Below are 22,380 nucleotides of genomic sequence, written 5' to 3'. Positions count from 1 at the left end.
TTTGATGGCTTCAGTTTTCTAAACGTTGTTCATTTTTATGTCTATGTTCATGAGGAATAGTGGTCTATAGTTTTCTTGAAGTGTTTTTGTCTGGTTTTGATATCAGAGTAATGCTGTTTATTGTTATGATGTAGGATTGCACAGAAAGACAGAAGACTTGAAACTATCAGAAACCAAGACAGCTTCTCTTCATCTGCCTCTGAATTGTCTGTCTGTCCTCTCCATCTCTGGAACTACATAGTGTCTTTGCTGTGCTTCTGTCTGCCTCTGCTAGATTCCCTCTACCTAAGATATATAGTAGACCAGTCTAGTTCCATAGGTATGAATGGGAAACAGCTTTAAAGTGAGAAGGTGTCCCCTGACTCCTTTTATTATCTTTTATAATCCTGGGGAGAAATGCTGGGAAAATTTTCCTACATCATTTGAAGCACTGAGAAACAGGCTTATTTCCTATTTTCTAACAGAATTGTTAAAACTCTAGGTAAGCATGAGTTTTGCATATAGAGTTCTCACTGTTTTCTTTTTAAAAATATTGCATTGTTTCCTTACTTTGTTGCAATTTACATAATTTATCTTTGGGAAGGGGCATAGAAAGCTTGTGGTACCTTGCTGTAGGAACAATGTTTGTAATTTCTTAATTCTCTTTTTTTTCAAGAAGAGGGAAGAATTATATCATGCCTGATATCATATATGTAACATATGACATTCTGAAAAAGGCAAAACTATAGGGAAAGAAAACAGATCAGTGGTTGCCAGGGGCTGCTGGTAGGGGCAGTAATTGACTATAATGAGGCATGAGGGATTTTGGGGGGAGGATGGAACTGTTCTATAAATGACTGTACACATTTTTAAAACTGTACAATAAAAGGGCATATGTAAATTATAATCTAAAAAACTTGATTTTAAAAATGCCCCTGGTACATAAGGAGATGGGGGAGTGGGATATACCCTCTATTTTTTTTTTTCAACACAGAAGTAGCACACTATACATATTTTACACCTCCATGGGTGTTAAGAAGAATAAATGAAGATCCATTTTAACAGCAGCAAGAGTTACTATAAATCCACAGTAGTTAAAATTGTGATATTGACACAGAGATTGGCAAAATAAGAGGTTATAAGAGAGAGCCTAGAAACAAACATATGTTATATATGGGAACTTGACATATGACAGAAATGTCATAGCAAATCAGAAGGGAAAGGATAGGAATTTAATAATTTATATTGGGATAATTGGCATATGAAAGAGATTAAATTACATCCCAATGGTACAGAATACAGAAAAATGAATTTCAGCTGGGTTAAGACCTAAACTTAAAAGACAAAACTGTGAAACTTTTAACATAAATCATAGAATATCTTCAGGATATCGGGGTAAGTAAGGTTTTCTTAAGACATAGAAAGTATTACCAGTAAAGGAGAAGAAAGACCTCATCTGACGTGGGACACAGTAGATTCCTTAGAGGTGTAGAAGAGCATATAAAATATGCTACTATTAGTTTTTTAAAGGAACATAAGTAATATGATATATATTTACTATGTAAGTATAAAGGGAGACTTTGGAAGTAAACACAAGAAACTAAGAGTGGTTGTCTTAGAGTGAGAAGAGATTGCAGGTGGAAGTTAGTGTTGGAGATAGACGTTCACCATATACCTCTATAATATTTTGGGGTTTTGAACCATGTAAATGTGTTACCTACTTAAAAAGTCAATTTAAAAATTTAGCTCATAAGTGTAACCTTATATCTTATGTATTAATGAAATATGCAGATACAATAAAATTTATGATGATAGCTCAAACGATCACATTATAATGTTACATTTTGATAAAATGAAATTGAAAAACGAAAACAAAAAATAACTTTTGTCTTTTTACAGGGGATGAAAGAACAGAAACTTGAAGCCAAAAAGAAACGTGAAGAAGAAATAGAAGCAGAAAGACAAATTCTTGATGTGGAAGAAGCAATATACAAACAAGGAGAAAGAAAAAAGGCCATTGAACATGCAAAGCAATATCAATTTTACCAGACAGAAAGAGTGAAGAATTTTCACGTACTATTTGGGTTTTATATTTATATATATACACACACATATATATTTACGATATCTATACATAATTAGACATTATTTAGTTAAAATACTGCATTTTTTTTTTTTTTTGCAGTCAGGACTTCTTCTTAGTAGAGTTATGAAAGAACGCGATGCCCAGATAGAGTTCCAAAAGAGTAAGATAAAATCAGATAAAAAATGGGAGGAACAATTGAAACTCAATATTGAGAAAGCTTTTAAAGAAGAACAAGTGAAAGTAGAAAAACGACACAGAGAAAGAGTGGCCCTTGCCAAAGATCATCTAAAACAGTATGTATATTTACATTACCTTTTTTGTACCTTCCTGTGTTTCCCATAATGGGTATAGTTTTTTTTCCCCTGATTATAAAAGTAATACAGTGCAACTTACTTAAGCTCTCTGAAGGAAAAATTTTTTTTTAAAAAATGTAATATGTGCTAAAATACTTAGTAATCACTTATAAGGAAATACCTGAATAAAATAAAATACTTAGTGGAAAAAGTACAAAGAATGAGGTTAAAAATCACTATCACTCCCTTATCCAGAGATTATAAATTGGTTATTATTGCCATAATAATGCTACATAACAAACAACCACACAATCTAGTGGCATACAGCAATAAACGATTGCTTCTTATGCTCTGTGGGTTGGCTGAGGTTGGCCCATCCAAGCTGCACTTGGTTGGGCAGCTTTTCAAGCTGCAGGACTGGCTGGGTTTGCTCATTGCTGTGGGGGGGGGTTCTGACGTACTCCATGTATTCATTCTGAAGTCTGAGATGATGCAGCCTCCTTGGGGAATTGTTTATTGTTTAAGCCACTAAGTTTTGGTGTAATTAGTTGCTCAGCAATAGATAACTGAAACATGCTGCACAGCTGCTGGCCCTGTTCCTGGAAGTGAGATTTTTTTTGCACGCTTTCTAAACAATCTCTAGGCTCCAGACCTGAGCAGTCTATTCCACTGTGGGGCTTTGAGTCTACCTGTAACTCATGACCCAGTGGGCATGATAGAGATGAGATAAATAAGGTACCAAGTGACACCAAAATCCCAAGATAGAGAGATTTTGACCAAGAACCTTAAACATAATTATTGAAAAGAAACTTAACAGAGTGTCTATACACACTGCATAGCTCCCCTGCCTTCATCTATAGATAGGTAAGCACAGAGAGGAAGGGGCTCGTAGACCTTGCTTTAAAAAAAAGTCACTAATTACTGTCTGTTAATCCCATCAGCTTCCCAAAAGAAGGAAAAATTATCGTAAGATAGCTTACATCAATTTCCCCTGGATAAGATCATCTAGGAAAAGAATAGAGAGAGAAGGTCTTAAGTGGTCTCAACCATTTTACAGTTTTAAATGCCATCTTAAAGACAACTGTAGTATAGATCCTTGAGCCTCAGCTTCACATATCCAGTTGCCATTTTTGTTCTTATTATTCTCAGAATAGGTAATTTTTTTTGCTAAAACAATGAATTATCCAATGGATATATAGATATAATATTAATGATTTCCAGATTTGCTAAGAAATGTTAAAATTTCACATTTTTTATAACTTGTTGTTTTCCCTTAAAGTAGCAATTTTAAAATTCCAAAACCTTCTTTTCTCCAAGTTGGTTATATCTCTTTTTTTATAAGGGTCTTTAAATCTTGATGTTGACTTGTGAATATGCTTCTAAGAGATTGGTAGATATAAAATATTAAATAATTTTAACAAAATAAATAAATAGAGTTTGAAAACGGAGGTTGTTTTTAGGGCAATCGTAAACCTGGTTTACCTGTGGCCAACAGAGACCTTTTCCTTAGCTCCTCCTAAAGAGATCGGCTCTGACTTTAAAACTGCTTCCTCTGTACAGATGAATCAATTAGGAATCTCCTGTTCTGAATTGGCTTAAGAATAACAAAGTGAACTTATTGGCTCCCTTAACTGTATAGTCCTCTTTGGCATAGGGGAAGGGAATTTTCACTTCCCTGAAGCTGAGTGAAGGGACTCCAGAAAAAACATTTTCTTCATTGGGTGCAGTTGAAAGAAAGAGGAACCCTTGAATGTGGTATAGAACTTATTTTTGGTGAAGAATGAAACACATTTTTTTTTCCTTTTTGTCTTTTTTACTGACCGGTAACGGGATCGCAACCCTCGGTGTTGCGCCCGCACCACGCTCAGCCAATGAGCAGGAACCAGTCTCCACATGGGATCCGAACCCTCGGCGGGAGCGCCACCGCACTTGCAAGCGGTGCACTCTCCAGTGCGCCACCGGGCCGGCCCGAAACACATTTTGAAGAAAGGAAAGTATTGGCAATTCTGGGTTAACCAGGATTGGATAAGTTTTAGTCACTGCTATGTAATATCTGTTCTTTTCCCCAAAGAAATTCACAAGTTCTTCCTTGCAGCTTCAAATCATCCCAGGTTAGAATCTAATTCATTTCTTAAAAAATAATCTATTTTTCGAGGCCGGCCCGGTGGCACACTGCTACAGTGCGCCGCTTGGGAGCACGGTGGCGCTCCCGCCGAGAGTTCGGATCCCACATACAGACCGGTTCCCACTCACTGGCTGAGCGAGGTGCGGGCGCAACACCGAGGGTTGCGATCCCATTGCCGGTCCCGGTCCGGTACGGGCGCGACACTGAGGGTTGCGATCTGTTGCCGGACACGAAAAAAGACAAAAAAAAAAAGAAGAAAAAAAAAATCTATTTTTCTGCTTTGCTCTCAGTTGCAATTATGTTTTTGCTTTAGAATAAAGGAGCATGAAGAGGAAGAAGAAAGAAGGAAAAAACAGGAAGAAAAAGATGCTGAGGAAATAAAGCGACAGAATTTATTATATGAAATAGAAATGAGAAAAAAACTAGAAAAGAAAAGAGAAAAGATACATGAAAACAGGAGACTATTTTTTGTAAGTTGAAAATGCAAAAGTTCAAAGAATGTACAAAGTCAAATCCCTAACTTTTAATATATATATATATATATATATATATTTTTTTTTTGTCCTTTTTGTGACCGGCCGCACCACGCTCAGCCAGTGAGCGCATCGCACCAGCCATCCCTATATAGGATCCGAACCCGCGGCAGGAGCGCCGCCGCGCTCCCAGCGCCGCACTCTCCCAAGTGCGCCACGGGCTCAGCCCTTAATATATTTTTTAAAAATAGAGCAGAAAACAAATTGCTATTAATTTGGGCTCCTAAGGGAATATATACTTTTGAGGGAGCTATACTTGCTGTGGTTTTATGTTCTCTCATGCATGAACGAGAAAGAGAGAAGAAAATGAGATTTTTTTCTAATGAATTCTCTTATCCTTAAAATAAGAGAGCTCTGAGAAATGAATGGGGTGATTTGTCTTTGGTATCTGCTATGTTCAATAAATGATAATATTTTATTAAAATGTATTTTATTTCATAATTTTTTACACTTTTTCTTAACAACACATTTGTTTTTAATTCTTAAGTAATACATATACAGAATTAAAACATCAAACAGCACCAAAAGGCTTAAAAGAATAGCAGTGTTTTGCTTTATCCCTTCTGCTTCCTGGAGGCAACAACTTCCAAGTTCTTCTAGCTGTTTCTTCTGGTAGAAAATGATATTCTAAATAATCTACATTTAGATTTAAAAATATATATTAGTTTCTAAAAGATATGTATCTTGATTTATCACATTTAGACATTTTCTGCCTTTTTGTCCTGGGATTTAAGGATTTAGCTCTTTTCTATTACTTCCCCTTTTCATCCTCTCCTCTCCTTCAAATAATTGTCAAAATTTTACTTAAATAATTATTATCATTATATAAATGTTTTCTCTGCAGAGCTGAGTAGTATACTATGGTTATATTTCTTAGTTTGCATAAATGTTTATTTTTCTATGATTAAAACAATTATGTTTGGTTTTGTTTGCTTTGATGACACTATACCTCAATTTTTCCCATATGTTCAATTATTCTGGCAAATGTATGTCGATATTAGTTTTCAGATGTTCAGCTAAGTAATATTAAATTATCTGCGCTGTTTTTCTTGAAGCTTGCCCTTCCAGAGTCTTGCATCCTTCCCTTCCTTCTGGACTGCTTGCTTGCTGGACCTGCTGCACAGCTGTCATCCTGGGACTTCCCTGTGCCACTTTCTGTGGCCTTACCTCCTATTTCCTGAATATTATGTCTTCCTCTTTCTTAGTTTACTTCCTTACCTTGCTGAAATATATCTTTGAGTGGCTTCCTAAGAAAGGCTGTATGGGAGGTAAAATTTTGAATTATCTGAAAATGTTATCTTCTAAAGTCATGATTGATTTATAGTTTGACTGGTCGTAGAGTTCTGGGTTCAGAATTCAGAATACAGAATTTAGTATTCATGGTTTCATATTCCTCTAGCATTCAGTATTGCTACTGAGAAGTATGATGCCAATTATAGTCTTCATCTGATGTATGTGATTGCTTTTCTTTTTGTCTTTTTCTTCTGTCTCTATGAATGGTTTTATCTCTGGTGCTCTAAAATTTCACAGTGATGTACCTTGGTATAGGTCTTTTTCATTTGTTTTGCTGGGCACTCAGTTGCATCCAATCTGGAAATTCCTTTCGTCCTGGGAACTTTTCTTTTCTTTTCTTTTTTTTTTTTTTTTGTTAAAAGATGACCAGTAAGGGGATTTTTTTTTTTTTTTAAATAAAGATGACCGGTAAGGGGATCTTAGCCCTTGACTTGGTGTTGTCAGCACCACGCTCTCCCAGTGAGCCATGGGCCGGCCCCATCTAGGCTTCTTCTAAGACCTCCTTCCCCTGCTCCCCACACCTGGGAGGCTGCCACATATAGTGAAGAGAGCATGAGCTTCAGGTCTGCCAGTCTAGACCTCGAGCCTTTTCAGTCTCTGTCGACCTTAGTTTCCTCATCTGTAAAATGGGAACAAGGCCTTCCTCAAAAGCACGTGTAAGGTGATTGGCAAAGTGCCAGCATGTTGTAGGTGCTGCCCCCTTTCTAAGTGACTTCCTTTCTCTTCCCTTATCTCTAGTGCACCTACATTGAGGTGGAACAGGTGTCGGAGACACATGCTGTGATCCTGAGCCGCCCTTCTTGGCTGTGGGGAGCGGGAGCCGGTCTGTATGTGGGATCCGAACCCTCGGACGGGAGCACCGCCGCGCTTCCCAAGCGGCGCACTATCCAGTGCGCCACCGGGCCGGCCCAGTAAGGGGATTTTAACCCTTGACTTGGTGCTGTCAGCACCACACTCACCCAGTGAGCTAACCGGCCATCCCTATATGGGATCTGAGCCTGTGGCCTTGGTATTATCAGCACCGCACTCTCCCGAGTGAGCCATGGGCTGGCCCAGAACTTTTCTTGTTTTATTTCTTGGATAATTTTGTACCTTTCCATTTTGTTTCTTTTATTGTTCTAGGACCCCTCTGATAGTTACTGAACTTTCTGAATTGATGCTCTAATTTTTAAAAATTTTGTCTCATTATTTAGGAGAAAGCTCAAAAGCATATAATAGAAAATCCAAAATAATAATAGCTTAAACAATTGCAAGGTTGAAAGTACAGGGATGCTCATTCCAAGGCTGGTAATGGCAACTCCAGAGTCTACAGGGACTGAGGCACCCCCCCCTTTTTTTTTTTAACTCTTCTATTCTTGAAACATAGATGGTATCTCTCCTCAAGATTGCCTCATGGCCCTGAATGGCTGCTAGAGCTCCAGCCCTCATGTTCACATTCCAGGCAGCAAGAGGAAAAAAGGATGAAAGTCAAAAGGAGTTACCTGACTATCTGTTCTCCTTTTAAGGAACTTTTCCAGAAGTCCCACTTATCAATTTCTAGTAAATCTCATTGGTCAGAATTTAGTCATACCTAGCTGAAGAGAGAGCTTGGAAATGTAGTCTTTTAGTTGACCATACTTTTACCCTGAATAAAATCTGGGGCCTGCTACTAATAAAGAAGAGAATAAGGAATCTTGGGTAGGCAACTAATTGTTTCTGCCATTTTTTGTTCTATTTTGAGAGTTATCCTCAACTTTGTATTCTAAGCCTTCTTCTGAATTTTTTCTTTTAGCTATCAAAGTTTCAATTTCTAAGAATTTTACTTGTAATTTTATTTTTCCTTTTTAATAAAATCTTTTTATTTGTTCATGGGTACAATAATTTTTATTTCTCAGAGTCACTTTCAAGTGAGACAGACCTAGTTTTGAATGCTAACTCTGCCATTTACTAGCTATGTGACCTTAAGCTGAAGCTTTTACTTTTTAAAAAAGAGAATTAACTTTGTGTTTAACAGGAATCTATTTAGGGTTATCACAGGAGTGGGTTAGTTATTATGAGAGTGGTTTTCTTCTGCCAGTTGGGCATGCTCTTGCCCTCTTGCCCTGTGATGCCTCAGCCATGTTAAGATGCAGTAAAAAGGCCCTCACCAAATGAGGCCCCCTTGGATTTCCCAGCCTCTAGAACTATAAAAAACAAAATTTGTTTTTTTTTTTCTATAAATTATCTAGTCTCAGGTATTCAGTTATAGTAACAGAAAATGGATGAAGATAATCTCTGATCATCTGTTTAGGAAAATTTTTTATTTTTTCCTTTTTGTCTTTTTTACTGACCGGTAATGGGATCGCAACCCTTGGTGCTGCGCCCGCACCGCGCTCAGCCAGTGAGCGGGAACTGGTCTCCACATGAGATCCGAACCCTCGGCGGGAGCGCCGCTGCACTCCCAAGCGGCACACTCTCCAGTGCGCCACCGGGCCGGCCCAGGAAAATTTTTAAGAGAGAAATAGCTGGGTCAAAAGCTGTGACCATTTGACAATTCTTATTAGATATTGATATGTTGAAAGGTATTTTTCTTTGTGATGTGATGATGTACAATTTTTCCCCAAGGAACATATGCATGATAAAAATGTCATCAAAGCCCTAGAACAGCAGCAGCAAGAGGAGGAAGATGAAAAGATTAGAAAATTTATCAAAGTAAAAAAGCGTCTTACACAAATAAGGAAAGAAAAAGAAGCTGAAACACACAGGTAGGCTTTTTAAATGATTTACATAATTAAAAAATTACCACCTGAAATGATTTTACTACAAATCAGAAGTTGTGATACAAGAGTAATCTTTAGAAATAGAGGTCTTATTATTCTATATATGACTAGGGCACTTAGTGATATGATGATTTCAGTTTGGGGTGGGTGGTTTGAGGGTGCCTTAGAATATCCAGGACATCTATGTGGTAGATGGATGGAAATACTGGTCTGCTCTATGAGAGGGAATTGAGCTGGAGATATCTCTATGACCATTGGTATATAAGTGGTAGTTGGAGCTGTAGATACAGGTGAGCTCACTTAGGGAATGCTTACCTCCAGAGGACACATGACTCGCTCCCTTAACTCTTCCGGATCGTTACTCAGATATTACCTTCTCATTGAATTACAGCCCCTCCCAATTGCTTGTCCCTTCAACTGCTTTCTTTTTCCTCATTGCTTGAAATATAAAACTGTATATTTTAATTATTTATTTTGTTTACTGTTCCTCTCCCCCAGCAATAATGAAAGCTCCATGAAGCAGAAATTTTTAATGTTTTTGTTCACTGTTATGTTCCCAGAACCTGGAACAGTGTTTGGCACATAGTAAGCAATCAATAAAAGTGTTTAAAATATTGCTTTTTGGAATCCTAGCTTAAATGTCACCTTTTCCACTAAGGCTTCCTCTCTTTCTCCTTTGTCTGTATCACTTTCTAGCTTTCTCATGACATTTATCACCCTTTGCCTTGTATAATTATTTGCATAAATGTCGTTTCTCCACTTTAGATTGTATTTCTTTTCTCATCATTCCTCATATGTTGCTTTGCAAATTCACTCAATAAGTTAGTGAATTTGTCACAACTAGGTTATAGTATTTTTTTGCCCCATTTCCTGAATAAAAGTGCCCCCATTCCTTTAACAAAATGTATTGATTGTTTATGATGTACCAGGCACATGTTTGGCCCTCGACTAGAGAGAGGACTATCCAGTCCCTGACCTTACGAATCTCATAGTATAGAGGGAGAGAGACATATAAACAGATAAAGTCAACAAAGTGCTGTGAATAAATTCCAGACAGGATATAGTGAGAAAATAGATTTATTCAGAATTTTGATAATTTTTATTATATATTTTCTAAATTTTATTTAAAGAAAGGCCTTTTATAGACTAAGCCTCCAGTGTTAGAGTAAGCAGGGTAGTCTGATATTTTAACATATTTTTCAATGTGGAGAATTTTAACACCTTATTTCCTATTCACACACGCACGCACACACACACACACACACAATCACATTATACATATTACTCTCTTTGGATTTCTAGAATTTTTGTTACTTTATATTAAAAAAAAATTTCCACTTAAAACAATCAATGAGTGTAAGGATCAATGGGCTCCTTTTAGTTTTGTAAAAAACTACAATCTCTCAAACTGTCTAATTAAATTATATTGGCTCCACTGCAAATATGTTCATGAACATTTGATAAATGTGGTTATTTTGTTATAGGCTAATGGAGGAACGGAGAGAAAGAATAAATAATTTCCTGAGTGAACTAATTAAAGAGAAATTTGACAATGAAGATTTGATTATTGCTAGAGATATTGCAGAAGCTGAGGCTCAATGGGAAAAAAGAGAAAAAGAAAAATATGAAAAAAACAAAGCAGAATTAAAAGCGATTGCAGAATATAGAGCCAATGTGGTAAACAATTCAATTATGACAAATAAAAATAGACAAATTTAAGACCTTTCCACTGGAGTTTCCACCCCTTCTGCTTCTCTGCAGAGATATGAAAAACAATGTGTGAATTATCTTCCTGTATTCTTAAAATCAGACAATGTTTACTTTCTAACAGATGACATAACAATCAATTACAAATAAGATATTTATAGATGCAAAGTAATAATCTCTTCTGTTATAGAACCAACTGAAATGCAAAGATTGATATTCACTTAATGTACTTTCCATTTTAATGTTTTTAAGACAAACCAAGTAAAAATTGCCCTATTACATTTCTGTATTTCTTAATCTTTCAAAATTGATCTCCTACATGACTGACTGTTAGAACATTTAAACTGGATAATTTATTTTTTTTATTTTTATTTATTTTCTTTTTCCTTTTTTTTTGTCTTTTTTCGTGTCTGGCAACAGATTGCAACCCTCAGTGTCGCGCCCGGACCGGGACCGGCAACGGGATCGCAACCCTCGGTGTTGCGCCCGCACCTTGCTCAGCCAGTGAGCGGGAACCAGTCTGTATGTGGGATCCGAACCCTCGGCGGGAGCGCCACCACGCTCCCAAGCGGCACACTGTAGCAGTGCGCCACCAGGCCGGCCCGAACTGGATAATTTATAAACATTTTAGCAATTAATTTTTCACCTACAAATATTTCCCTTCCTTGAGAAGGTACAGCTTTTTTCTGTTGCTGTATTTTCTTTTTTAAATCAATAGAGATTGCTCTGCATCACTCTACTTATTTTCACTGGGCGTTTTCTGGTATTCAGGGAATAAAACAAAACCAAAGTAAATTGTCCACATGGGAATCAACCCAGGTGCATACAGTTTTCTGCTCCCACATTAGTCCTGCCTGACTTTCTGCTTGGAGCTTTCTAACTCCATGACTTTTTAAACTGGACTGGTTGCTAAAAGTGGTTTTAACTTTTTTCCTTTACCTTTAAACATCTAGATGAAAAATAAAGAAGAAGAAAGACAAAGAAAAATAGAGGATAAAGAACAATTCCTGGCTATAAGGAAAGCAGATCAGGTTTTCCAGGAGCATGAAAAAGAGAAAAAACACAAAGCTGATAAAGAACACCAAGAGGTTCAAGATGCCCATATTCAGCAAATGGTAATTATTCCGAAATGTTTATACTTATTTTAGCACTAAATATGTAATACAGAATTCATGCTAATATTCTGTCTCCCAAGCAGTTTTTTTGATCAGGTAAGAACAAATGGTCATTATGGTTATGACACAATAAATTGGATAAAAAATGTGAGGTTAGGGGCTGGCCAGTTAACTCACTTGGGAGAGCATGGTGCTGGTAATACCAAGGTCATGGGTTCAGATCCCTGTTCCAGCTAGCTGCCAAAAAAAAAGAAAAAAGAAAAGTTAGGTTGGTTTCTGTTTTTATCTGCATTGAAGTTCCCATACTAGGTTTATCTTTACACAATGTTTATACTTTCCTAGTGTCTATTATGCTTTAGTAAATGTTAAAGAAAATATTTCCTCTAAGATCTGGAATAAGATAAGTATGCCTACTTTCCCCACTCTTATTCAACATAGTACTGGAAGTTCTAGCCAGAGTAATTAGGCAAGAGAAAGCAATAAATGGCATCCAGATTGGAAAGGAGGAAGTCAGATTATCCCTATTTGCAGATGACATGATCGTATACATGGAAAACCCTAAAAACCCCAGCCAAAAACTGCTAGAACTAATAAATGAATTTAGTAAAATGGGAGGATACAAAATCAACATACAAAAATCAAAAGCCTTCCTATATGCCAATAAGGAAACATTTGAAAAAGAAATCAAGAAAGTAATCCCATTTAAACAGCTACCAAAAAATTGAAATATCTAGGAGTAAATTTAACCAAGGAGGTGAAAGATATCTATAATGAAATCCATAAAACATTGGTGAAAGAAATTGAAGAAGACACCAATAAATGGAAAGATATCCCATGTTCATGGATTGGAAGAATTAACATCATCAAAATGTCCATATACGCAAAGCAATCTATAGATTCAATGCAATCCCTATCAAAATACTAATGACATTCTTCAGAGAAACAGAAAAAATCTTAAGTTTTGCATGGAGCACAAAATACTCTGTATAGCCAAAGTTATCCTAAATAAAAAGAACAAAGCTGGAGGCATCACACTACCTGACTTCAAAATATACTATAAAGTTATAGTAACCAAAACAGCATGGTACTGGCATACAAATAGACAAATAGATCAATGGAATGAATAGAGAGCCCAGAAATAAATCCATACATTTACAGCCAACTGATTTCTGATAAAAGTGCCAAGAATATACATTAGGGAAAGAACAGCCTCTTCAATAAATGGTGCTGGTAAAACTGGATATTCACATGCAAGAGACTGAAACTAGAACCCTTCATTACATAAACATTTGAAAGAGAATATTTAAAAAATGAAACTAGACCCCATGTTTCACCATACATAAAAATCAACTCTGGGCTAGCCAGTTAGCTTCACTGGTTAGAGGCTGGTGCTGATACCACCAGGGTCCAGGGTTCGATCCCCCTATCATTCAGCTGCCAAAACAGTCAGACAAAAAAATCACCTCAAAATGGATTAAAGACCTAAATTTAAGACCCCAAATTATGAAACTACTAGAAGAAAACTTAGGGGAAACACTACATGAAATGGGAGTTGGGCAGCTCTTTTTTAAGTGAGACTACAAAGGCAGAGGCAACTAAAGCAAAAATGCGTAAATGGGACTACATCAAACTGAAAAGCTTCTGCATAGCAGGGGACACTATCGACAAAGTGAAAAGAAACCTACAGGATGGGAGAAAGTTTGCAAACTACAGATCAGACAAGGGGCTAATATCCAGACACATATGGAACTCAAACAACAGCAGAAACAACCACCACCACCAAAAAAAAACCCCCAAAACACCTCAATTAAAAAATAGGCAAAGGACCTGAACAAGACATTTCTCAAAAGAAGACGTACAAATGGGCAACAGATAGGTGAAAAAAATGCTCAAAATCACTAATCATCAGGGAAATGAAAATTAAACCCACAAAGAGTTATCAGTTAGAATGGCTGTTATCAACAAGACAGAAAATAACAAATGCTGACAAGGATGCAGAGAAAAGGGAACTCTCCTACAATATTAGTGGGAATGTAAATTGATACAGCATTGTAGAAAACAGTATGCAAGTTTCTTGGAGAACTAAAAATAGATCTACCTTATGATCCAGCTATTCTACTACAGGGTATATACCCAAAGGAAATGAAATCAAGATATCAAAATAGGGGCTGGCCAGTTAGCTCAGTTGGTTAGAGTGCAGCCTTATAAATACCAAGGTTACAAGTTCAGATCCCTGTACTGGCCAGCGGACAGGAAAATAAATAAATAAATAAAAAAGACACCTGCATTCCCATGCTCATTGCAACAGTATTCACAATAGCCAAGAGATGGACTCAACCTAAATGTCTATCAACAGATGAATGGATTTAAAAAACTGGGGTATATATAGACAATGTAATACTATTCAGCTATAAAAGGATAGGAGACCATCATGTTAAGTGAAGTAAGCCAGGCACAGAAAGACAAAGATTGCATGTCTGTCTCCTGTGTGGAATCTAGGGGGGAAAAAAAGTGGTTCTTGTAGAAGAGTAGAATAATAGATGCCAGAGGCTGGGAAGGGAAGGAGGGCGGAGGGGAGGGGAAGAGGTGGATTAATGGATACAAAGTTACAGGTAGGAAGAACAAGTTCTGGTGTTCTAGGCTGACTAGAGCTAATAATATAATACTGTATATTTCTAAAATAGCTAGAAAAGAGGATCTTGACCATGATCACCACAAAGAAAAGATTAATGTTTAGGTCAACCCTAAGTAAATCATTGTACGATATAGGCCTGTATTGAAACAACACACTGTACCCCACAAATATGTACAATTAAAAAAATAAAATACAAATGCATGTGGCAGACCATAATGCTCATCTTTGTTTTACTTGTTTTCCTCACTGTATACCAGAGACCTCGTTAATAGTTTCACATTTGAGGTGAATGGTGATATTACAGATTTTTAAAGATGTGTAGTGACATCCCATGTCTTTATTTTGCATTTCCCTAATGACCAAAGATACGAATATCTTTTCATGTCCTTGCTAGTCATTTGTATGCCTTCTTTTGTGAAGTTGCCAGTAATTAAATTAGGGTTTTTTTTATTGTTGAGTTTTTTTAAACTAATTTTTTTTGTGGTGAAATATATGTAACATAAAATTTAACATTTTAACTATTTTTAAGTGTATGAGTCAGTAGCATTAGGACGTTCACATTGACCACAACCTCTATACATCTCCAGGACTTTTTTATCATCCTATACTAAAACTGTGAACATTACACAGAAACCCCTCACTCCCCCTTCATTCTAGCCCTGGTAACCACTGTTCTACTTTCTGTCTCTATGAATTTGATTGATCTAGGTACCTCATAAAAGTGGAATCATACAATGTTTTTGTGTGTTTGGCTTATTTCATTTAGCATAATGTCTTCAAGGTTTATCTGTGTTGTGGTATGAAGTACGTATCACTTTTATTTCTTTTTAAGGCTGAATAATATTCCATTGTATGTATATAACACATTTTGTTCATCCATATATCCATCAACGGACATTTGGGTTATTTCCACCTTTTGGGTATTGTGAATAATGCTTCTGTGAACATTGGTATACAAATATCTGTTTGAGTCCTGCTTTTATTCTTTTGCTTATACTGTATAGCCAAAGTAGAATTGCTCAATCACGTGGTGATATTTTGAGGAGCTGCCATACTGTTTTCCACAGTAGTTGTACCATTTTACATTTCCAGCAACAATGTATAAGGGTTCCAATTTCTCCAAACAACATTTGCTTTTCCTTTTTTTTCTTTAGTAATAGCCATTACAGTGTGTTTGAAGTGGTTTCTCTTTGTGGTTTTCATTTGCATTTCCCTAATGATTAGTGATGTGGAGCATGTTTTCATGTGCTAATGGGCCTTTTGTATATTATATCTTCTTTGGAGAAATGTCTACTTTAGTCCTTGCCTGTTTTTGGATATGGTTGTTTTTTGTTGTTGGTTTTAGGAGTTCTTTTATATTCTGGATATTAATCTCTTATCAGGTATATGATTTGCAAATATTTTCTCCCATCCTACCAGTTGCCTTTTCACTCTGTTGATAGTGCCCTTGAAGCACAAAAGTTTTTAATTTTCACGAAGTCCAATTTGTCTACTTTTTCTTTTGTTGCCTGCACTTTTGGTGTGATATCTAAGACATTATTTCCAAATCTAATGTTATGAAGCTTTTTCTCTATGTTTTGTTCTAAGAGTTTTATAGTTTTAGATCTTAAATTTGGTTCTTTGATCCATTTCGAGTTAATTTTTGTATATGGTGTTATGTAAGAGTACAGCTCCATTCTTTTGCATGTTATTTTCATATTGTTTTCTTACTTCCTATTTGTTCTATCATTTACTGAGATAGAAGTAGTGAAATCTGCAACTACATTTGCTGCATTATCTATTCTTTTACTTCTAACAATTTCTGCTTCATGTAGTTTGTAACTGTTGTTAGTTGCATATATATTCATAATTATTTATCTTCCTGCTATATTGATTCTTTGTATCATTTTGCAATGTCCCTCTTTATTCTCTAGCAATATTTCTGTTTTGTTGGTGAGGGGTGGGAGGTAATGTGGCCAATAATTGGAATTTTATTGAAAACGTAGATGAGATTTATTTTTTATAGTGCTAGAATATACATAACAAAAAATTATAAAATTTACCATTTTAATAATTTTTAACTGTACAGTTTTATGGTGTTAAATACATTTGTGTAGTCATGCAATCATTATTATTTGTTTTAAAGATGATTTTGCCTGATATTAATACAGCCACTATGGCTCTTGCATGCTTTGTTTGCAATATATTTGTGTTTTTAAACTTAAAGCACATCTCTTGTAAACAATATATAGTTAGATTTCACTTTCGTTATCTGACAATCTCTGTCTTTTGTTGGAGTACTCAGTCTAGACCCATTTAATGTAATTATTGATGTGTTTTGAATTTAGTTGTGTCATTCTGTGATTTGTTTTCAATTATCTCAGCTCTTTTGGTTTCACCTCTTTTTTGTTACTGAGGGGTTTTTTTGTTTGTTTCCTTTTTGGCATATCACTTAAATAAACCTGTTTTATTTTTAGTTACATTTCAGTTCATGCATGCATGTGTGCATCATTGTTCGGTCACGGTTTCTCAACTTTGGCACTGTTGACTTTGCAGACCGGATAGTTCCTTACTGTGGGAAAGATCCTGTGCATTTTCAGATGTTTAGCAGCATCTCTTGTATCTCTTCACTAGATGCCAGTAGTGCACTCCCTAGGTTGTAACAACCAAAAATGTCTCTAGTCATTACCAAATATCTCTTAGGGGGAAAATTTGACCCATTTGAGAACCACTGCTCTAGAGATTACAGAATGTATCATTTACTAATCACATTCTACTTCAAGTAAATACTGTTTGCAGTGCCATATAGAAACTTTGCACAATTTAGCTCCATCCCTTCCCCTTAAGCTATTGTTTTAATATATATTACGTATACGAAGGTACTTTCAAAAGTCCATGGAAAGATCTGCATTTTCTTTCAATTCTGTTTTTCCACGAACCTTTTGAAGTATCCTAATATATACACAATAGATCCAACTTTGCAAAGGTATGTTTTTTGCTTTAAATAGTTTTATGTCATTTGAAGAAATTAAGAGCAGAAAGGAGAAAATATATATATTTTCTGTTTACCCATATATTTACTATTTCCAGTGTTCTTCACTCCTTCCTGTCCATTCCAGTTACCATCTTGTGCCATTTCTGTTCATCCTGAAGACTTTTTTTAGCATGTCTTGTAACAAAAGTGTGCTAGCAATAAATTTTTCCAGTTTAAGTTTTTCTAGAAAGTCTTCATTTTATTAGATATAAAATTATTGGATTTTTTTTTCAGATCTTTGAATATGTTATTCTGATATCTTCTTTATTTAGTTCTTTGATCCAGCCAGATATTCTAGTATCTGGCTTTCATTGTTTATGATGAGAAATCAGCTGTTAATCATGTTATTGGTCTCCAATATGTGATGTGTCACTTTTTTCTTATTGTCGTCAAGATTTTTTTGGCTTTTAGCAGGTCGACTATGTGTTTTCCTTGTGTTTATCTTACTTGGGGTTTTTGTTGCTTCTTGCATTTGCAAGTTAATATCACCAAATATGGAAAGATTTGTACATCATTTCTTTAAATACTTTTCTTGCCTCTCTTTTAATCTTCAGGGACCCAATTTACACATACACAGACATTTGATATTGTGTCACAGATCTCTGAGGCTTTATTTTTCATCAATATTTTTCTGTTCTTCAGACGGGACAAAATCTGTATTGATCTACCTTCAGATTCACTGGTTCTGATATGAAGTCATCTAGTGAATTTTTTATTTCTATTATTGAATTTTTCAACTCTATAATTTCATTTAGTCCTTTATTTCTCTGTTTAGATTCTGTATTTGTTCATTCATTCTGAGCATATTTTTCTTTAATTCATTGGATACATTCATAATAGCTGCTTTGAAATATCTTTGTTAAATTCGATATCTGATTCCACTCTGAGTTAGTTTCTATTGAGAATAAGGTAACTGTTTCCTGTTTCTTTGTGATCTAGTAATTCCTGGTTGAAAACCTGACATTGTACAGAGGATATTGTAGCAATTCCACATTCTGTTTTGTTCTGAGAATTATTTTTTGTTTTAGCATGTAATTGCTCTCCCTAGACTCAAACTATGAAACCTTTCTTTATCACAATACTAAGTCTCTGATGTCTCTGATGAAACAGTTGTATTTTTTTAAAGCTTGACTCCCTAGGGTTCTTCACTGTACTGGCATAGTTTTCCAGCAAACCAATAATGTGGGCAGAGTTTATGTTCAGACACCTTACTTAAGTCCGTAATGCTTTTACCTCTGTTGCACAAGCTGTGTGTACATGAGGAAGATACTCAAAAGAAAAAAAAAAAAAAAAAAAAAAAAAAAAAAACAGCAAATTCACCATTTCCCCAGACTTTTAATTTTTGTTAGGTTCCCTGGGGTCTCCTGTGTGAATGTAGTTTAGCATTTAGGGATGTCTGTGGAGTTTATCATCTCAGCCTTTTTTGTTTCTTTTCCAATCTTATTGAATGTCATTTTCTATATGATATTCTGATATTCTGTCACCAATTTAACAAATAGCACATAAGTCTTAATTTTGGATTGTAAAACTCAGTAATAAAATAGTTGATATTTCATATTCATATGTTTGTTGTATTCCCTCAAAAATTTCAATTTATGGTAGATGTCAGGTTTGGGCTATTGCTTTATGCTTAAGTTTTGTATTTTAAAAAATATTTTCAGGAATATTAAATATATTCATAAGTAGACTATTTTTTGACACTGGGAAGACAAAATAAAAGTTGTCAACCTAAACTTCACAGGAAAGCTATAAAAATCATCCCATCCAATATAAATTAATATAAACAGTTAAAAGACAAAAAAAATTTTTTTTGTTTTGTTTTTTTGGTGGCTGGCCGGTACAGGGATCCAAACCCCTGACCTTGGTGTTACCAGCACCACACTCTCCCAAGTGAGCTAACCAGCCAACCCCTAAAAGACAAACGTTTTATAAAATACTGGTAAATTGGCTTTTGGCAGATTGCCTGGAGTACTTATTCCACTTGACTCCTTCCTGATCAACCTACATTGATAATGTCACTTGTTGTTTCAACTTCAAATCCTTGGGAAACAGAGGGTGTAATTGGTTTAATTTAGTTCAGATATTCGCTGATGATTTAATCTTATGTGGCTGGGGTAGCTGTAATATACTGGGGTGACTCGGGACGATGGAGTTGAGTGAGTTCCTTCAGAATAGTGGAAGAGTGGGGAAAGTGATTCGTATGTCTTCTAAACTGCCAAAGTTCACATCTTATAAATGGTTGAAACAGGATTCTAAACTCAGTTACCTGATTTTTGTCTAAATTTCATACTTCTATTTTGCTGTATTGTTTCTTTGAAGATATATCACATAAGGCTTTTAAGGTACGTTTCATTGAGCCACGGCTTTGAGCATGATACTATTCTGAGAAGCATGGAAGAGTTTCTGAAATAAATTATTATATATATATACTTGTGAAATCAGAACTTGTAAAATATCAAGGAGTTTAGAAAATGTTACCTACATCTTCAAATGCTACATATATTTAGAAAGTTGGTATTCTTAACCAATATTAAATTGTATTTCTTTTCTTTCCCAAATAGGCCAAAAATAAGTTGAATGCAAAACAAGCAAAACAAGCAGAATTAGATTATTGGAGACTTACTGAAGAACTTGTGGCTGAGAAGGAGAAAGAATTTCAGGATTATGCCAGAGAAGTCATTGAACTTGAGTCCAAATCAACAAATAAATATATTTATCCTCTTGTAAAAGCTGTACAGGAAGGACCTGGAGGTGGACATGGACCAGTTTCTGTGGACAGAGGTGGATTAAGGCCCAGCTATCAGGCAAATGATATTACTGGAGTCCAGCTCCCTTTTTATAACTCTCAAGGATCAAAATATAATAATTTTCAAAAGTCTAAGGGAAGGCTAGGTTTTACATGGTAGAAAAAAGATTTATTTTTGAATTTAAGATTGAGAAGACTAAGTTGGAGCAAATATCATTAGCTACAAATGTAAATGGATTATGTACTTATAATTTTTTTAATAAAGCTGCTCTTCATCTAAGTACAATTATGTCTAATTTAATTGATTCTACACAATCTTTCCATTGGGTATATATTAAAATCCCAAGGTTAATTGATTTGGATTCTTTTTTTTTATTGTGGTAAAATACACAATGTAAAATTTATTTTTAAATGTATTCAGTGGCAGCAAGTGCACTCACAAAATTGGTAATTATGGTCATCTAGTTTCACAACTTTGTTACTCCAAATGGAAACCCTGTATCCATTAAACACACTCCCTATTCCCACTCCCCACAACCTCAGGCAACCATTAAGTTATCTGGGTGGTTTCCAGTCCTTTGTCTATATGGATTTGTCTACTCTGGATATTTCACATAAATGGAGTCATACTGTGGTTTTTTGTGTCTGCCTTATTTCAGCATACTTTCAAGGTTCATCCATGTTGTACCATGTCAGTACTTCATTCTGTTTATGGCTGAATAATTTTCCACTGGATATATTTCTTGTCTCTTTAGCAGAAATTCATATGCTTATTTGCTTTATCCTTCAGTACTTAAGTAATGAGTACCTACAGTATTACTGAATGCAATTTGACTTATTTGTAGTTCATTTTGCAGAGTGTATCTCACTAGACGTATACAAATTACCATGTTTTAAAATCACTTAAAATAATTCTTCTAAATGTAGTTTTGCCACAAAGTTGATACACGTTCAGTGGTTTTTATGAATTGCATTTTCCTGCTCCTTTACTTCTTAAAATGTTTTATTGTGGTAAGAAACAGAACATAAAATTTATCACCCTAACCATTTCTAAGTGTACAGTTGAATAAAATATATTCATATTGCTGTGCAGTCTCCAGAACTTTTGTGATTTTGCATAATTAAAACTCTATACCCATCTGGGCACTGCCACCCTACTTTCTATTTTTTTTTTTTTTTTTTTTTTTTTTGGCAGCTGGCTGGTATGAGGATCTGAACCAGCTGAGCTAACCAGCCAGCCTGTGTCTATGAATCTTACCACTCTAGATACCTCATGTAAGTGGAATCATACAAGTGTATGTCCTTTTGTGTTTATTTAGCTTAATGTCATGGTTTCATCTACTTTGTAGTGTGTCAGTTTCCTTCCTTTTTAAGATTGAGTAATGTTCCATTGTACATATATAGCACATTATTCATTCCTTCATGAATGGACACTTGGGTTACTTCCACCTCTTAGTTATCTGTGAATAATGCTGCTATAAACATGGGTGTGCGAATAAATTCTTTGAGATCCTTTCAATTCTTTTGGACATAAACCCAGAAGTGGGCTTGTTGAATCATACAATTCTATTTTACATTTTAAAGAATTGCCATACTGTTTCTCATAGCAGCTGCACCATCTTACATTCCTACCAACAGTGCACAAGGGTGCACATCCCTGCTAACATTATTATATTTTTTATAATAGCCATCCACAGGTGGCTACGAGGTGCTATCTCATTGTGGTTTTGACTTGCATCCATAATGATTAGTGATGTCAAACATTTAAAAAATGCTTATTAACCATTCACATGTCATGTTTGGAGAAATGTCTACTCAACTACTTTGCCCATTTTTTTAAAGCTGTTTTGTTGAGTTGTAGTTCTTTATTCTGGATATTGACTCCTATCAGATATGATTTGCACGTTTCTCATTCCTCAGGTTGCTTTTTTACTGTTGGGTTCTTTGCCCATTATTTCTCTTTAAGAGAAAATATATTGTTCACTCACAAAAGAATCTTGTTTTTTTTTTTTTTTTTTCATTTAATATGTTCTAGAGATCTCAGCATAGCTGTATATGAAGATCCTCATTCCTTTTCCAACTGTCACAGTATTCTGTTGCAAGGGTGTACCAGTTTA

General features: G+C 35.4%; 1 protein-coding gene across 1 annotated transcript in view; it reads left to right on the top strand.

Moving 5' to 3' along the window:
• Window positions 1–20,549, top strand: part of CCDC173 (coiled-coil domain containing 173) — a 37,189-nt gene extending 16,640 nt beyond the window's left edge. The window contains exons 3-9 of the mRNA XM_008591201.1: window positions 1,879–2,052; window positions 2,165–2,358; window positions 4,797–4,953; window positions 8,893–9,032; window positions 10,532–10,724; window positions 11,708–11,869; window positions 20,079–20,549. Of these exons, the coding sequence (XP_008589423.1) occupies window positions 1,879–2,052; window positions 2,165–2,358; window positions 4,797–4,953; window positions 8,893–9,032; window positions 10,532–10,724; window positions 11,708–11,869; window positions 20,079–20,423 (1,365 nt within the window). The 3' untranslated portion in view covers window positions 20,424–20,549. The remainder of the gene's footprint in view (window positions 1–1,878; window positions 2,053–2,164; window positions 2,359–4,796; window positions 4,954–8,892; window positions 9,033–10,531; window positions 10,725–11,707; window positions 11,870–20,078) is intronic.
• The last annotated feature ends 1,831 nt before the right edge of the window (window positions 20,550–22,380 follow it).

Source organism: Galeopterus variegatus, unplaced genomic scaffold (genome assembly GCF_000696425.1).
Source record: "Galeopterus variegatus unplaced genomic scaffold, G_variegatus-3.0.2 Scaffold12, whole genome shotgun sequence".
In the NCBI taxonomy this organism is placed as follows: Eukaryota; Metazoa; Chordata; class Mammalia; order Dermoptera; family Cynocephalidae; genus Galeopterus; species Galeopterus variegatus.
Note: the sequence above shows the minus strand (reverse complement) of the source record. Positions and strands in the feature narration are given on the sequence as shown.